This window comes from Pongo abelii, chromosome 17, assembly GCF_028885655.2.
Source record: "Pongo abelii isolate AG06213 chromosome 17, NHGRI_mPonAbe1-v2.0_pri, whole genome shotgun sequence".
NCBI lineage: Eukaryota > Metazoa > Chordata > Mammalia > Primates > Hominidae > Pongo > Pongo abelii.
Window position 1 is genome coordinate 62,819,862 of NC_072002.2, and position 17,470 is coordinate 62,837,331.

A 17,470-nucleotide genomic window follows, 5' to 3' on the forward strand; every position below is an offset into this window, starting at 1 on the left:
GAAGGCAGAGGTGCTCCTGTTAGCCATCTGCCAAAGGGACAGGCATGGACAGTTAGGGAGGTAGAGCCTGTGTTGGCAGGAGAGGGCGCTCCAGGCTGGTAACATGGCTGGCTTTCCTGATCTGGCCTGTGAAGAGCTTCCTGGCATCCTTAAAGTCATATGCAGGGGCTGGGACTCTCGGGCTGAAGCCAGGCCCCCCGTGAAGATGGGTGAGCTGTACTTGAATCTGGCTTTCACATGGTGCTCTGGCTTATCTCCCTCGGTATTCCTGTGCTTTTGCCAAGCCCTGTTCAGGTGTTCTGCCTGGTTCTGTGGGGCTAAGGTGAATTCAGGAGGAGGCAGGGGGCAGCATCACCCACGGTGGCATTGGGGTGGCAGGGCTGTCACTGAGGGACATCCAAGGGGAGGTGAATCTCGGGAACCTTGGGTCCGTCTGCTCTGGGGAGTAAGAGGAGCAGGGCGCCCTGCCGTCAGCATTGCTGGGTGGCTGGCTTAGCTCACTGCTAAGGGCAAGGGGACACATCCTGGGTCTGTGAGGCCCTGCCCCTCTGCTCCTGCAGATTCTCCCTCCACTGTCACTGGAAGCATCTGGGACAGATGCTGTCTGGGGTTCCCCTCACAAAAGCAGCTGTGAGCAGGACCCCAAGGCCACCTTGGAAATAATCAGTGCTGTCCTTCAAAGCAGTCCCCTGAGGAGCCTGCAGAGCTATTTCAGCCACACCAGTGTCACCTGAACGGATTTCTGAAACTCTTCTCTGGCAACTTCCAGTAGAGTTTCCAAGCAACTCAGAAGAACAGGTCTCATGACTTTAGAGGACTCATCTTTTTTTTTTTCCTGGAAAAGCGTAGTCCCTGATTTGATATCCAGTTTCATTCACAACCTTGCACTGTGTCCACTGAGGAAAATGAAAAGAATGAGCTGCCAGCAATTCCCAAAGATACACCTCCAAGAGGAAGTAGGGCAGCAGCAGCGCCACTGGAATAAGTGTGGGTCTCTCGAGGTGAGTTCTTTGAGAGGGACAGTGGCAGTGTGGGGAAGGGACCTAGTCTAGTAAGTCATGGTCACAGGGCAGGCATTGCCAGGCTCTGTACACACAGGATACACTGAAATGACCAAACCCTGATGCCAGGCCACCCACCAGAGCCCTCCCCACCTGTGGACGTGGCTGAGATGATCAGCCTCACACCAGGAACCACAGATAGCACCAACGGGCCATATTTTTCCAAAAGTGAGGCCTATCCAAAGCTGGCAGTGGGCAGATCTGACTCCACACCAACCCGCCAATCAGTTTTGACTGTAAAAGTTCCTGTGCAGAGTAGGCATATAACATACGTTTGCTGAATGGGACAGAGTCTATGAAAGATGAAAGGTTTATAATGTATTGACTTCAAATTTCAAATTTTATAACAGCATAAAGTTGTCCCCCTTCCTCAAATGGAAAGGCAAAGAGGAGAACATAAAAAAGAGGCCCAGCCTTTAGGTCTGACCCCAAAATGATGGAAAGGGCCTACAGGCATCTCTGCAGTCTACTGGTCATCGACTTTGCTGTCACACAGAGGCTGAGATTCCAGTCTCAGCTCTGCCGTCTTCCAGCTGCACACATGCTTGGTCAGCTAGCCACTGGGAGATGTGTCATAAACAAAGTCAACCACGTCTCCCCATCTTCCCAGGGCCTGGCTGTGGTAACCGTGTATTTAAGGTGCCTAGGACGGCCCCTGGCATGCAGAACATACTTAATAAAGGTCAGTGGCTGCTTCTCCAAATCAAACGAAGGGGCGGCACTCCATCCGGGGAGTGCCATCCGTTCAAACTGGGTTCCACGAATTTACAGCTGGAAGGAGAAGAGGAAGCCAAGCAACCAAGGTGCTAGAGGCGCCTCACTTCCTTCCCAGCCAGAACAGCCCTGCTCTTACCTGCTTCATGTCATGGGCTTCCACCTAATATTGTATCTGAGAAAATACTGCAGTCCCTAAAAAGGGTTTGAAAGTCACAGCACCAGGTGATGCCTAGCACCACTGCTAGCCACGAGCCTGAATGTGTCTGGGATCTATCTGGGTCTCTGTCTCCATCCCCAGCCTCCCTGCCCAACTCTGCTGTCCCCCATGGCCTCTGGCCCCATCCCCTGCACCCGAGGGCTGCCATGCGCACCTGGTGAAGCGGACCTCGCAGATGGTGCACATGTATGGCTTCTCCCCAGTATGGGTCCTCATGTGCCGCGGCAGCTTCCCGGCCCCCATGATGACTTTGTGGCAGATGGGGCACTGCTGAGAGGCCTTGGGCTTCAGCTTGCGCTCTTCCACCAGGGGCCAGGGTGGGAAGAGGCCTCCCAGGTGGGTGGCACTCAGGAAGTTGAGATAGGCACCGTAGTCGTTCTCTGCCTTGATGGGTCCCAGAGGCCCCCCGGGCAGGTCAGGGAACATGTCCTTGAAGAAGTCATTAGGGAAAGGTGGCGGTGGGGGTGGGGGCAGCTCCTCCTTCTCCTCCTCCTTGATCTTCCGATTCTTGATGACCAGATCCAGTGGCCCACTGTCCATGGGCTGCTCAGGCAGCTGGGCAAAGGCACCAAAGTCCCCTGGCCAGAGGTGTGGGAAGAAGTCTGGGGCGAATGGAGACAAGGAGGGTCTCCTGTCAGGGATGTTGGCCTTGGGGTACAGGTTCTCCCTCAGCAGAGATTCGATGGAGAAGTCCCGGATCATCCCCAGATGGCCAGGACTGCCAGCCTGGAAGGAGTCAGGGAAGTCCCTGGGGGTGTCTGAGTAGGCCTTCTCTGTGAGATGGTCCGTCTTGGAAGGGCTTTGGTGGCAGCTGATGTCCTGGGGGTCAGGCAAGTTTTCTTGGTCAGCAAAGTCCTCCGTGTCATCATCGTCATCCTCCTCCTCTTCCTCCTCCTCCTCCTCTTCGTCCTCCTCATCATCATCATCTTCGTCGTCGTCATCGTCCTCCTTGTCGTCCTCCTCCCCCCCGTCCCCCCCAGGCTCCATGATCTCCAGGCACACGTTCACGATGCACTGGATCTCCAGCATCCTGGCTGCGTTGAGGATGTGCTTGACGTTGCCGGCGGTGATGGTGAGCGTGGAGGTGTAGGCGAACTCCAGGATAGCAGCCAGAGCCTCAGGCTGGACAAAGTCGATCTCATAGACGTAGGGCTGGCTGGCTAGGGTGCCGGCTGTGAAAAGCTTCTTGAAGTACTTGCTGCAGGCAGCCAGGACGGACCGGTGGGTCCGATACTCCTGCTCCTGCACCACCAGGAGCACGTCGCACAGCAGGCCATCGTGCCGCTGCTCATTGAGGCTGCACAGGACCTCACTGCTGTGGTTGGGGAAGGGAATGCCAATGAGCTCGTCAATGTCATTGGCCATGTTCTCAGCCAGAGCCCTGCAGAGACACACAGAGAAGAAGACTGGGTTAGCGAGCATGGCCCCAGGAGGGGTCTCAGCTCTAGGACTCTGAGCCACCTCCTTGGCATAAGGGCTCCCTGTCCACTGCAAGGGCAGTCCTCCTACCTCTTAGCCTTGCCAAATCTCAACTGCAATTCACAGCCTGGCTTACAAGCTGGGGCTTTTCTCTGGACCCCTAAGACTCTTAGAGATAGGCTTCTCACTGGGCAGCTGGTGTCAGCTACTCACCAAAGGCTGCAAGCCTTCTCTCAGGCTTGGTGTTACTGATTTCCACTTTGCCAACATGCAGTTGCAGAATACAACTGCAGGATGAAAAGCCACATGAACCCAGCTGTTGCCTTGGCTACAGGAACAGGACTCACCTCTGTGGGGCAAGGACCTCTCAGTGGTTCTGCTGAGAAGATGCTCTGATTTGTCTTACAAATCCTCTGATTCTGTAACAGACTTACACTTTGCACTAGCTACTAGGAAGCTTAAAACAAATTTCGTGGCCCATTTTCAGCAAGTAAATGGGGGCCTTGTGGTATGTTTTGCTTCCTGACCTTACTCGTTCATTGTAGTTGAAGTTTCCTTCCATTTGTAAATCTTGATCCTTTTAAAAAAAAAAAACCACTAACTTCCTATATGTGTATATCTGAGAGCGATTTCACCTATAAATATTTAAATTCAATACAAATATAAATGCAATATTCAATATAAATATAATGCAATATAAATATAAATTCAAGTACATTGTTAGTTAATTTTTCATGTCTAAATTCTGTTAGCCTCATGAAAATGTCAACCCCTGTGGTTAGAAGTGTCTTCTGAGACACCTTATCATTATATATGTTATACATAAGTATGGCCAGTGGCAGCCACCAGAAGAAAGCAGGGCACGACAGGGGACAACTGGCATCCCTTCCTTTCAGGAAGCACAGCTCACAGCCCAGGTGAACATAGTCAACCGGGACAAAATGTGGCATCTGCCAGGGCAGGTAGGGGCGTCCAAGGAGAGAATACAGTCATGGGTTGTTAGTTTCTGTTTCTGGTTGGGCCAGTAAAGCCCCTTCCTCATCCTTCTTTTCCACTTATCACTAGAGACAGAAACTAAAAACCATGGATTCAGGCTGCTAAAAGCCTAAAACAAAACAACAAAACAGAACAACAACAATAAAATAGGGTGGGTTGGACAAGCTTCATGGGGCTCTTCTACTTACAGCAAAGCTTCAACATGGCCCATCTAGATAAATCCTAGCAAAGCCCTGGCCCTTATCTTGGTACAAATAAAGTGGGGAGAAAACAAAAAGGAAAACAAATCCTAAAGCCCCACGCCCCAGTGGGAAGAGTTCTGGAGAGCCTTACACATTTAACTTCTGGATGTTTCTGCCCTGGGAAGGCAGAGGCAGGGGGAGGGGAGGAGTGAGAAGTGCCGCTCATAAAGTGTGAATGGGGCCTGGAGGCACTGGGGAGGCAGCAGGTGTGGAGGATGCTGGGTGCCCCTCCCCTGCCCTCACCTTCTCCTCCACCAGGGGGCAGCCCAGGTGTTCCCTAAGCAATCCCACTGGCCAGGTGTTCAGGAGGCTTCCCAGAACTAAGGCCTCACTGCTTTCCCACCTTCTCATCTTTAAAAGGGCCAGAGACCCTGGCAGTCCATGCATTCATTCTGTAAATATTATTGGGTAGTCTCCCTGTGCCAGGCTCTGTACTGTACTCTGGGGATGCACAGGGAACAAATTGAGAAGGCCTCTGCTCTAAGGGAGTTTAGAGGGACATAACAACTGCAACAAAAATGTACAGCAAGATTCACCAAACATAGTATACAGATGGCAGATAAGCCATCTAATCTGAAAAGATGTTCAATATCGTGAGCCATTAGGGAAACTCAAATTCAAACTATCATAAGACATCACTACATACATAGGATAGTGGCTAAAATAACACCGAATGCTAGCGAGGGTGTGGAGAAAAGGATCACTCATATATTGCTGGTGGGAATGTAGAATGGTACAGCTATTCTAGAAAATGATTTGGCAGATCTTAAAAAACTAAATATGCAACTGCCATATGACCCAGCAATTGAATTCTTGAGCATCTACCCCAGAGAAATGAAACCTTATGGCCACGAAAAACGCATACACAAATGTTCATGGCCACTTTATGCATGATAGTGAGTAACTGGAAATAACCTAGACATCCTTCAAAGGTGTATGGCTAAACATTGTGGTACGTCCATGCCAGGGAATACTATTCAGCAATAAAAAGGAGTGAATTCTCAATATGTGCAACAGCCTTGATGAATCTCCAGGGAGCTATGCTGAGTGAAAAAAGCCAATCCCAATGGGTTAGATATTGCATGATTCCATTTATATAACATTCTTGAGTTGATAAAGTTACAGAAATGGAGAAGAGATGAGGGTTACCAGGGACTAAGGAGGTGGTGGTGGTGGGAGGGAAGTGGGTGTGGCTATAAAAGGGCAACAGGAGGGATACCTGTGGTGATGGAAATGTTCTGTGTATTGATTATATCAGTGTTCAAATCCTGGTTGATACTGTACTATGGTTTTGCAAGATGTTACCATTGGAGAAAACTGCGTAAAGGGTACGTGAGATGTCTCTGTATCATCTCTTACAACTGTAGCTGAAATGATAAGTATCTCAAAAGAAAAAGTTTAAGAAAAGCAAATGACAGGAAACAACCTAAAGCCACTAATCAATCTCCTCGCTTCTCTCCATCTCTCATCCAGCACAGAGCTGTAAGGGAGGAGAGGAGGGGGGCGCTTTACCCAGGGTGAACAGGGGAGAGGAAGCATCATTTGAGCAGAGAACTAGAAGAAGAGAAGGATCCAGCATGGGAGGATGTGGAGAACAGTGTACCAGGCTGTGGGAACAGTGGCACAAAGTGGGCAGCCCCACCAAGGTGCCCTTGGTCTGAGGGGCCAGGTTCTGTTCTGAGTGGCCCCGTTGAACACGTTTCTTGTCTATTGACAAACTCCACTTCTGCATTTCTCTGGGGACTCAGATGGACCATATCCACCCAGATCCCTCGAGGGCCTGTGTAGTATTAGTTGATGGACACCCCTCCTTCTCTCTGACTAGGGAGGGTATCCCCAGGCTGAGGCTTCAATGGGCTGTGCTGCAGAGACAGCTCTGAGGCCACCTCCTACATCTCCACATCCTCCCACGCTGGATGAGGAAAGAAGCTCCTAGTGACTTCCTCCTTCCCCTGGTTCCCTACTGCAGTGGTGGGCACCCAAGGGAACGCAGAGGGCTTAGGAAACCAGAGCAGCCTGCGTGGCTGCAGGCCAGCGGGCTCCTTTGGGGCTGCCATGCCCCAAGAAGGCTGCCTTTGGGCAGCTGGGCTGGGGGCCAGCAAGCAGCCCCCAGAGCCTGGATCAGATAGGAGGCCTCAAGTCTGAGCCACATTTAGTTTTGGATGCTCAGAGTCAGGTGTGGTGTGAGCATCTGTGCAGTGGGCAAGGGGGACCCATCAGATACCTGTCCCACCTCCTTGGCCCCAAGCTCTTTGCTTCAGATACTCAGGACCCATGAAACGAACTGGGAGGATAGGGCAGGCCAAGCAGACACCTTCTCTTTTCAGGTTAAATATCCTCCCTAAACAATGGGTTTCCCAAAGAGGAGTCAGGACTGCCATCTGCCCTTAGGCTTACTCAGTCCTCACAATAACGCATTTAGCTCCTATTGTTACCATCATTCCCATTTTACAGATGAGGGAAATGAAGCCACTAAGAGCTGATGCACAGAGGATGAGTGCGGGCACAGAGACCTGAGCCTGTGTCTGGCTCCCCAGGCCATGCTCCCAACCACAACCAATTGCAGCTCCTGCCTCTGATCACAAAAGTAACCAAGAAAGGACAGTAGTCTCTGCTAACGCCTAATGAATGGCCCAGACTGCAGGTTCAGAGGTGCTTAGGGATGCCTTTGTGGTGGAGGGAGGGAAGGATTTGGGTGGCCCTGCCCTCCAGGGACAGCCAAGCAGGCAAGGGCCAGCAGGGCAGACTGGAGCCCTCCAGGAAGGCTTGGCCAGCCTCAGGGGCTGGAATGTGGAGACCACCCTAGCCCCAGGCTACTGCCTTTCTCATAGTGTTGGGGATGGGTACTCTCCCTTGCTGGCTCCCCAGACAGCCTCCCCTACTCTGTGTAAGTTTTGGTGGTGGTTTTGGCAAAGCTCTGCCAGGGGTAAGAAGAGAAGGGGAGACGAGAAAATAGAGCTGTGGCTCAATCAGCCTTTCCCATCCCACTTTCTGAGCACAGCCGAGTGGGTGGTCACCTGGATGGACTGAGTGGCCACAACGCTCCCCTCCAATGTGCCCCAAATGTACCTTTGGAGCCCCTACTCTCCAATCCCCAAACATACACCCTGTTCTCAGCTGCCATGCCTTTGTTCATGCTGAACTCTTGGCTGGAGAATACAACTGATCTCGCACTTCCGGGGGTCCACATCCCATCCACACTTCAAGGTCTCACTTAGACAACCCTTTCCCCATCCCTCAATTCAGAGGCTCCATCTCTAAAGCCTTCAGTCTCCTGATTCTTGTCATTTATTTGACTCTGCCTTGAACTGTAATGATTGGTGTCTCTGCTAGATTGTAAGCCACTTGAGGGCAGATCATATCATTAAATGCTTAGCACAGTCCTGACACAAAGTTGGTGGAAGGTCTATGGCAAGGGCTGTCCTTAGCTGCCATGTTGTAAGGATGCTCAAGCAGCCCTAGGGAGAGGTCCCCATGGCAGAGGATTGAGGCCTTCTGCCAACAGCCAATGCCAATTCGCTAGCTGAATGGGTGAGCCACCTTGAGAGTGGATCCTCCAGTCCCAGTCAGGCCGGCCTTCTGATGACAGCAGCCCTGGCTGACATCTTGATTGCAACCTCATGAAAGACAATGAACCAGGACTGCTCAGTTGAGCATCTCCCAAATTCTTGATCCACAGAAACTATGAGGCAATAAATGTTTATTCTCATTTTAAGCCACTACATTTTTGTGTTGTTATGCAGTAATAGATAATAATCCAGGGACATTATTTCACAGACATTATCGATTTGTGATATTTATCATAATTTTCTGGCAGATGGCAGTTAAATGTCTCACCTTAACAAAATCCGTGTGTTATAACAATGTTTTGATAGATGGAAGTAAATGTATTGAGGAAGAGACACCTTTTTCTAATTCTCACAAAGCCACCCTGTAGGTAGCAGGGTCCTGACCCTCAAAGGGGCCTTCTCATCTGAAAAGACTGTGTGTAAATGAAACGACCCTTCCACTGTTAAGTAAAAAGCCAAAGTCAGTAAAACCCCAGGATATTAGTTCTCTATGGAGAGCCAAGTTTTCTTGCTTGCTAAGGGCTTATTCCTTTAGAGATGAAAATGTTTTAAAATGCTTTTCAGGGAAAATTCCCACCATTCCTTAAGCTTTACTCTGCCTTTTAAAATAGAAGAGCTGGAACTCATTAGTCCACGCGTTGGTGATCAGCGTCCCACTGTGATAACCATCCGAGCACTCTGAGAAATGGCATGTGGTTGTCCTACACTAAGTGGGGATCTTCTGTGCTTTGGGAGCAATGTCTACTTGCGATTCAGAATCAGGAAACCACAGCTGTGTGACTTTGGGAGGCCCTTCCACTTCTCTGGACTTCTATGTCTCATCATGTGATAGGATGGTTACGAGAAATCTGATAACACACATCATGACCATGAGGAGCCAGAAGTGCAAAGTGGATCTGACGATAGGGAGGGAACCCACCCTGTGACTCTGGACTTGAAGGCTGGTTTTCCCAGCAGTGACTTCTCACTGTGCCTTGGTTTGTGGCCTTTGTTCCATTCCTGGAGAAACAGATGTAACCATGGTAGCTCAAGGCTGTTTTTCCAGGCAGGAGACTAACCTCAGTGGCAGGGATTGGGAGGGGTGAGTTGCAGTCAGGAGGTGAGGGCTGCTACTTGCTGTTTCATTGTCTTTTTGGGAAGAAGTGTCCCCACCCTGCATGCTGGGAGCTTCCCTGGTGACCCTAAGATTCCCATGCCCTGGTGGGCCAGTAGACAGCAGTGTCCCAAAGGGGATGTCATGCCCCAGCCCCCATGCCTTCCATCCCTTTGCCTCCTGTCATCTAAGCTAAGGCAGTTCTGTCTCCAAGAATAACATGTACAGGGAAAAAAATTCAACACACACACACACAGACACACACGAGAAACAAAACAAAACACTCAACAGCTAGAAGAGGCTTGATGTGAAGTATGAACCTTTGGTAGGAAGGAGCTAGAAAAAAAATACAGAGATGAAAATAAAGGAGAAAGATGGGAAGAGGAGATGAGGAGCTCAGAAATGGAAGAAAGAGGTTAAAGAAGAATGCAGGGGGGTTGAAACCTTCTTAGGTGTGGCCACTATTCCAGAGAACATCTCCTGGGCCTCTGCCTTCAGTGGAAGGTTCTAGAACCCAGGTAGGTCCAAGCAACCCTGTCTGAAAAAGTGGCACTTCCCTCTCTGGGCCTCAGTTTGTTCAACTGTAAAATGAGAGCATCTGTCCTCTCAGAGAGAGACTGTGCTCCCCTCTCTCCCTACCAAGGGGCCAGCAAGCTAGTGAGCTTTTGCAATAATAGCTACCATTTATTGATTGCCACTTGTCACATGTCAGTCATCACACTTCTAATCCTTTCTCAAGCAACACAACTCTGAAAGATATAGATTTTTATCAGCACCTCCAATTTACAGATAAAAAAACAGGTATGGAGAGGGCAGGTAGCTTGCCCATTGCCACCCAGCCAGCCAGTGTCTGAGCCAGGATTTGAACCCAGCTGCGTTTGATGCCAAAGCTCATATTTTTTCCCCTTCACCATGCTGCCCCCTGCAAAGTCCAATTCAAGGGCAGCCTTCCCTTCGGAGGCTGACTCTTAGTCTAGGGGTTTAATCAGAGCCAGGCGGGAGAGATGAGCAGAGGGGGCTGAGACCCAAGCTTGCCAGGTGACTAAGGAGGAAGGAGGGGCTCAGCACGGAGTGCAAATGAGTGGTACGGGCAGAAAGGTACCGGATCCCTTGGGCTGGGGGTCAGGGAAGGCTTCTAGGAACAGGGGCCTTGTCTGAGCTGTGAAGAGTAGAAAGAATTCCGTTGGGCAGAGGGGCAGGAAGAACATGCTCTACATCATTTGAATCTGGAATGGATCTGGAAAGCTTTAAATCCCTTCTGAAAATAGGCTTAACCTGGATTCCCCAAGTGGGATCAAACAAATTGTTCTCAGCTAGCGCCGACACTGTGCCTGGAGTTGACTGAGGAGGTTGAGGGTGAGGTCCCCGCTCTCAGATAGCCTGGGCTGACATCTTCGCTTCACCACCCATGACCTGTGGGACTTGGTAATTACCCTCCTTGCGCTCGGTTTTCTCATCTGTACAATGAGGATGCGTTGCCATGAGGATCGAATGAGGTAATGCACACAAACTGCCTCCTGATACGTAGTCAGTGCTCAAAAAATGCTAGCAATTGTGAAGTCCAGGAAGGATGCAGACACATTATGGGTGTTTTCGCAGGGATGGGGCCATATCAGAAACCAATTTGCCTTCTGCACAGTTTTGCAGAGATCTACGCTATTGAAGACATTCTCTGAGAAGGGTCCTTACAGGCTCCCAGGGCTCTCCCCTGGCATGTGTTCAGGGCATCACCATCTTCCAAGGTTTTTTCATACCTCCTTGTCTCAGGTACTTCTAACCCAAAGAACTCAGCAAGGCCGGTACGAATTTTATGTCCATTTTACAGATGAGAAAATTAGGCATAGAACGAAGCCCATGCCCCAGGCCACATGGCAAATCAGTGTCAGAGCTAGAATTAGAACTAGGATGTTTTAACCCATTTATGCCTAGTGTTCCATTATTGGAATGCTAAGCTTGTGGGAGTTATTTATAACCTACTGCTCAAGGTCATCATCAAGGTCTGATTTTTCACAAAAAGATTCTCAACCTCCTACATAAATAGGTTAATGCCCAAGCCTGTGTCCCCTCTGTTACACCACAGTGCCCCCAACTAGGTGCAAGGCTGGCTGGCTAGTAAAGGACTCGTGTTCTAGTCTTAGTTTTACTAGGAACATGAAGTGCTGGTGTAGGCAAATTATATACTTCTGCTGCCTCAGTTTCCTTATCTGGGAAATGGGGAAGTAATTGCGTGGATCTTGCTGAGTGGTATGTGAGTGGAATGAGTCAGCCTGAGGTTCCAGGCACACTTGGGTTATTTGGAAGTCCCATTCCCCCAGTGAGATTACCTGCTTCAAGGCAGGGTCTATTTCTTGTATTTCTGTATTACTCCCAGGATGCCAGCAAGAAGGAACATGGTAGACCCTGAATGAATGAGATTGATTCAAATAAACAAAGGGGATAGCTTTGAAATCACAAAAGGCAGTGGGATGGCCCCAGCCCTCTGCCGTGGGGACACCTGACATTTGAAAAGAGCCCTATCATTCATAAGGTGGTTATATTAATTCATTTCATTCTTCTGCTGGTATTATGATCCCTGTTATGGAAATCAGAGAGGCTAAGTGACCTACTCCAAGTCACGCAGCTAGAAAACAGCAGGGTGGGAACTGGATTTCTGCTTGAGTCGCATTGCTTTCCTGCCCTTCAAGAATAGAACTGTTGGTGCAATTCTATTGCTATGATCCACAAGTCCGGCGCCTCCCTGAATCCTGCTCAGCTCAGCAAATCTGGGCTCAGGATGGTGGTTCCATCTGCCAAATCCCCAGGGCAAGCTAGCCCCAGCCAGCCAACTCCCACTATCCCGGAAGCTGTCCCCACCCAGTCTCCAGCCTCCACCTCCTCCCATGCCCAGGCCTGGAGCTTCACAGCCACCTGGTGGAATTAGTGGCTGAGGTGGGGGTGGGAGGTGTGCTGCACGGGGTGAGAAGGGATGTGGATTTCCTCTCCACATCTGGGAATGATGTTGGGCAGCGGCTACCTGCGTTCTTTGAGCAGGTCTTTACTCATCGTCTGTAGGCACTGAAATCCACAAAGGGGTGGTGGGTTAGGGCAGGATAAAGGGTGGGAGACCTGGCCCAAGCAGCTGGCCAGCCCTAGATCTCTGCTGGGCACACCCCCCCAGCCCTTGGCAGTTTCCCCAAGGAAGGTGATCACACCCCTTGGCCCTGGAATGCCCCCGGGCCTTGGCTGCCCCAGAGGCTGGAACCAGACATGTGGGCTGGGAGGCTGGGCAGGGCTACTTCAACTTTTAGCCTGTGCCCTGCCCGCCACGAGCACCCCAGGCAGAGCACCCACACTGGGTAAAGCCGGCCCCACCTGCTCTGCCACCCTGCCAGGACATGCCTGGAGCCTGCAGTCCCCAGCTGAGCCTGGCCCACTCAGCCCCTCAGGATTTCTGTGTGATTTGCTCTGAGCTTTCTTCCTCTGCTAAGGGCAATGGCCATCCAGGTGTTCCCTTACAGCTGGAATGCAGGCCCTTCCCACCTCACACAATTGTGCACCCCCTCCTCTTTTCCTGCAATGTCCAGCCCCCTTGACAAGACAAGTGAGGGCCCAGAAGAGGCCAGACCCAGGAAGCAGGCACCCCTGGGTTCTCATCCCAGTCATAGACAGATTTTCTCTGCCCCTACATCTAAGGGTCTGAGTTTTTTTTCTGCAACCAGTCACTCAAGTCTCTGCTTCATAGTTCTCTGCTGAAACCCCCTGGGTTAACAGTGTCACATGCCTGTTGAGCTTTACTTTCAGGAAAGCTTGCTCACAGACATTTTTCTTCGTATGTTTTCCTAGGATCCCTGTGTACATAAGGAATTATTTTGCCCATTTTGCTGATGAGAAACCTAAGCTCCTGCTGGTGAATTGATTTGCCCAAGGTCATAGAACTGGGTAAGTGACAGAGGTCCCAAACCTCCTGGCTGGTCACCTAGGCTCTGCCCCCTGTATGAGGCTGTATCCCCTGTTGACCTCCAGCCCCAACATCATCGCCACCTCTTCAACCCTTCCTCCATCTCCTCTACCCCAGCATTGGTTTGATTTTATCAGAACAAGGTCTAAGATCCCCATAGAGGTTTAGAGTAGGGCAAAAGCCAGGGTGGGCTTCTCTAGGCTGGACTTGAAGGGTACCTAAGAGGGTAGCCCAAGGGATGGACAGATGGGTGAGGAAGAATGAGGGGAAGCCTCACACCTGGGCTTTGGGGATGGAAGTGGGTGTGGGATTGAGGCTGGGGGTATATGAGTGTCAGAGCTGCTCAGTCACACCTTAGAGGACCTCCTTCTTCTATGTAGAGGCTGCCTGAGGCCTCTGGGGAAATCTGAAGTGGATGTGCCAGGACCACTGCCCTCATCCCCTCATCCAAGGGGTGGCTTGGAGCCTTTTACCTTTCAAAGCACTTTCACCTCCTTGGTGGCAGGCCAGGCAGAATTATGCCTATCTGACAGATGAGGAAACTAAAGTGAAGTGAGGCTAAGGTCACAAAGCAAAGTGATGGGATGAGAGTGGGGGCGCTCGCATCTTCCCTGAGGCCGTTGCTTTTGCTAATGCACCATGCAGGGGACTTGCAAGAAAGACAGAAAAAGGGGGTTCCCTATGGGGCTGCCTGGCCTCAGTCACAAAGTGAGGGCTCGTTTCAGTTTGCTAGGGGGCAACTGCAGGGTCAAGAGCTGGCGGGACACACCAATATGGAGAGGGATGCCACTGCAGATGGCTGGCACCCTGGCCGGGTTGGCCATGGAAGTCTGCGGCAGGCAAATCAAATGGTGCCCCTTCAAGCTGTTGTTCTTTAATTATTTTTTCATCCTTTATTTACTAGCGGGGAGTTGGGGGAGACTTGTTTTCTTTTAAGAAAAGCTGCACACCTCTTTCATGTTCAAAATAAAGGATTTACTACTTGTGTTTATTACAGGTGATTTCCTGAGCCAGAAAACTTCTTGGGAGGCTTATTAAACCTTATTAAACCACTGAAAATTTAGATAATAAAATAAATCACTCGTCTCCCATAAACAGCACTAGGCCACGCGTTACTGAGTTTCATACTCCCAATGGCCTCAGGCTGCCTTCACAGGAGATGTCCCCTGCTGGTGTTGGATGGCTCCCTGGAGGGTGGGGCTGTGGTGGAAGGGTGGGACAAGCATCAACCCATGAGAGCACTATTCTTTGTAGCATTTCTGCCCAAAGGGGCCATCTCCTCTAGTAGAGTGGAAATGGTTTAGATTTTGCTAGTTAGTGAAGAGGTTGTGTGTGGATAACTGGGCTAAGTGGTACCATATTTTGACCCTTCCTGGGGATATTTTGGCGTCTGTTCTAGAAGGCATTAAGGTGCTGCACAGCTGGCTAGCCTCTGAGTGCGCTGTCTGCATGCCTCTTCTACCCATGTGCCAAGGGCTCCCAGTGCTGTGGGCAGGGCTCTGGAAGCTGAGTCCATTGCTGCTGGCCCTGGGGACTTTACACCAGGCAGAAAGGAAAGCGGATGCCAGGTGAGAGGGCCATAGTTGGAGTAGAGAAAGGCTGGGAGCATGAGGAGCAAAGGCTGGGAAGTACCCAGGTGTGCGGTCAGCAGACAGCAGGCCAAAACCCTCTAGGGGAGGAATTATAGTTAAAATCCTAGCTCTGCTCTGCAACTGCTTAATGATGTGACCTTGAAGCAGCTGGGTCCCTTTGAGCTTCAGTTTCTTCTTTTATATAAGACTAGGTGGTTGTGAATGTCCCTTGCTGCCCACACACGAATCCATTTCAATATTTTGGTTCCAGGATAGATCCTTGGATTCTGAGGTCATGCACAGCTCGACTTCAGATGTCTTGGGGCTGCTGCATCTCACTTTGGGTTTCCTGTGACCTTGACTTTGCCCTCTTTCTCCTCCCACCCCCTTCACTTTAGTTCTCTCTGGGACCCTGCCAAGTTACACAGGAAAATACATGTGAACACACGTCGGACTTTCAGATGACGAGTGTTCTACAAGGTCAAGGTGGGGTTATTATTTGACCACAGTGAGTAGAATGATGACGACTCAACAGGTTGGTAAAAGTGCTTGACGCGTCCCTTCCGCCCGCCCCAGAGGAAAAGTGAGGAGGCAGCTTCCATGTCTGTCTTCCCATTGCCCCTACAGTGGCCAAGAATGGGCATGGAGTTGGGAGCGGCCGCTTCTGCAGAATGTGCACAGATTCATTACAGACACCCCACAGGCCCTGCAGGCACGGGTTGGGGAATGGACAGGAACACAACTCATTCTCCCATAATGGTGACTTCAGGTATGCTGGACAGAGACACAGTAAACAGGTGATGGAAGAACCAATTCTGAGATTCCTTCACCTTTGACTGAATCAAACTGGTCACTGAGATGTACTCTGGGTGCCCATTAGGTACCAGTCGCTGTCCTAAATATTTTACATTTATATTTATATTTACATTTGCATTTATATTTCTCATTTCATCCTCTCAAAAACCCCATGAGGTGGCTACTGTCATCATTATCACCCCGTTTTTCAAGTAGAGAAACTGAGGTAGAGCCGAGGCTTGAATCTAAGCAGTCAGGTTCCGGGTTTCCTAAGCAGTCTGCAACTGCCTCTCTCAGCTGCTGCAGTATTTACCCATTTAGCTAAGTGCTGGAGAAACACGGATGAAAGAGATGGAGCTCCTGGTCTTAAGAAACCACAGAAGAGTGAGAGAGACAGTAAAGACAAGACCTAAAATGAGTGCTAAGTGCTGGTTCATGGAGGCAGATGGGGTACCTGGGGTCAGAGGACGGCGACTCTGCTGGGCCCAGGAAGGGGACTCCTCCAAGGAGGTGAGGCCCCCAAGCAACCAGGGATGTGGGGCAGGGGAAGGACAACATTTTGGCAAAGGGATTAGCATGTGCTAAGGAAGGCGCAGAGGCTGAGTGAGGATGGCACATGCAGACAGGAATGCCAGGGAGTTTGCGGTGCTGGGTTCAAAGACATAAGTTCAGCGAGTTTAGAGACAGGCTAGTCTAGGAAGCAGAGCAGGGAACACTGCAGCCCACCATGTGGGAGTCTTGGGCGTGGGTGGGACGGTGAGGCAGGGGCCTCATAAGCATTGGAATCCTTCCGCGAAGGAAATCAGGGAAGGTTCTGGATGGGAGAAGAATCTGCTTGGCGCTGTATTTGAGGAAGGTGTCAGCAAGAAGCAGTCCTGGAGCAGGGAGGGAAGGGCGGCGGGAACCAGTCAGGAGATTGTATCTCCTGACCCATGAAGCCGCTCTGTATTATTCACGGCCACACCCCTGCCCTTCTCTACCCCAGACCTCCGTGTGGGATCTGGCCGGGGAGGGGCTGCCGTGGAGGGTGGCAGCTGTGGGAGGAAAGAGGACAGAGTCACATGCCGAGGACTCATCACAGGTGTAAGATGTCCTGGTTATGCCTCAGCGCTCGACAAACACTCCTGCCTCCCTGCTGTTGTCTACCTCAATTTGGAGACGAGGTCCAGCCAGATGGCCTCAAAGATCCCGGCCCTTCCTGTGTTTTTCAAAGGAAGCCAAACCTCAGATTTGCCTCAGAACTTGTACTTTTCTTCTAAGCAAATGCCATCCACCACGAGAACCGCCTGGCATTTGGCTGGGAAAGAACAAACTGGAAGCTTGCAATTTCCAGGCTTAATTGCACAGTTTCTTATAATATTATTATACAGAACTTTTATTGCACCGAGAAAGTCCAAGCGTTTCCTTTTCCTATTTATACCTGAGCCATTTCTCCTCTGCTATCATTTCCTCCCTTGCCCACTGCAGAAGCTAATGGCTGTTTGGTTCCCTTTCCAAAGAGAGGGCAATTAGGATGTGAGATGGAAACTCATTTGTCCCCTTTGGTTGACTCATGGAATATCAGTCAATTAACACATGTTATTGATCACTCACCATGTGCTTGACTGGGCTTCATGCTGTGTGAGGCTATAGAAAATACCTGCTTTAGAGGGGCTTCTGGCTTCACTGGGCAGGTAAGAGTAACCCACAGCAAAATATTTCAAAGAAGTAGGAACCAGTAAAGAACCTAATGTGGGGCCGGGCATGGTGGCTCACCTCCCAAAGTAATCCCAGTACTTTGGGAGGCTGAGGCGGGAGGATCATTTAAAGTCAGGAGTTCAAGACCAGCCTGGCCAACATGGTGAAACCCCATC

General features: G+C 50.5%; 1 protein-coding gene across 7 annotated transcripts in view; it reads right to left on the reverse strand.

Moving 5' to 3' along the window:
• ZBTB7C (zinc finger and BTB domain containing 7C) overlaps nt 1-17,470 on the reverse strand; it is a 381,843-nt gene that overhangs the window by 10,402 nt on the left and 353,971 nt on the right. For all 7 annotated transcript variants that reach the window (XM_024235901.3, XM_054537879.2, XM_054537878.2 and 4 more), the window contains one exon: nt 2,150-3,376. In XM_024235901.3, the coding sequence (XP_024091669.3) occupies nt 2,150-3,360 (1,211 nt within the window). In that variant the 5' untranslated portion in view covers nt 3,361-3,376. The remainder of the gene's footprint in view (nt 1-2,149; nt 3,377-17,470) is intronic.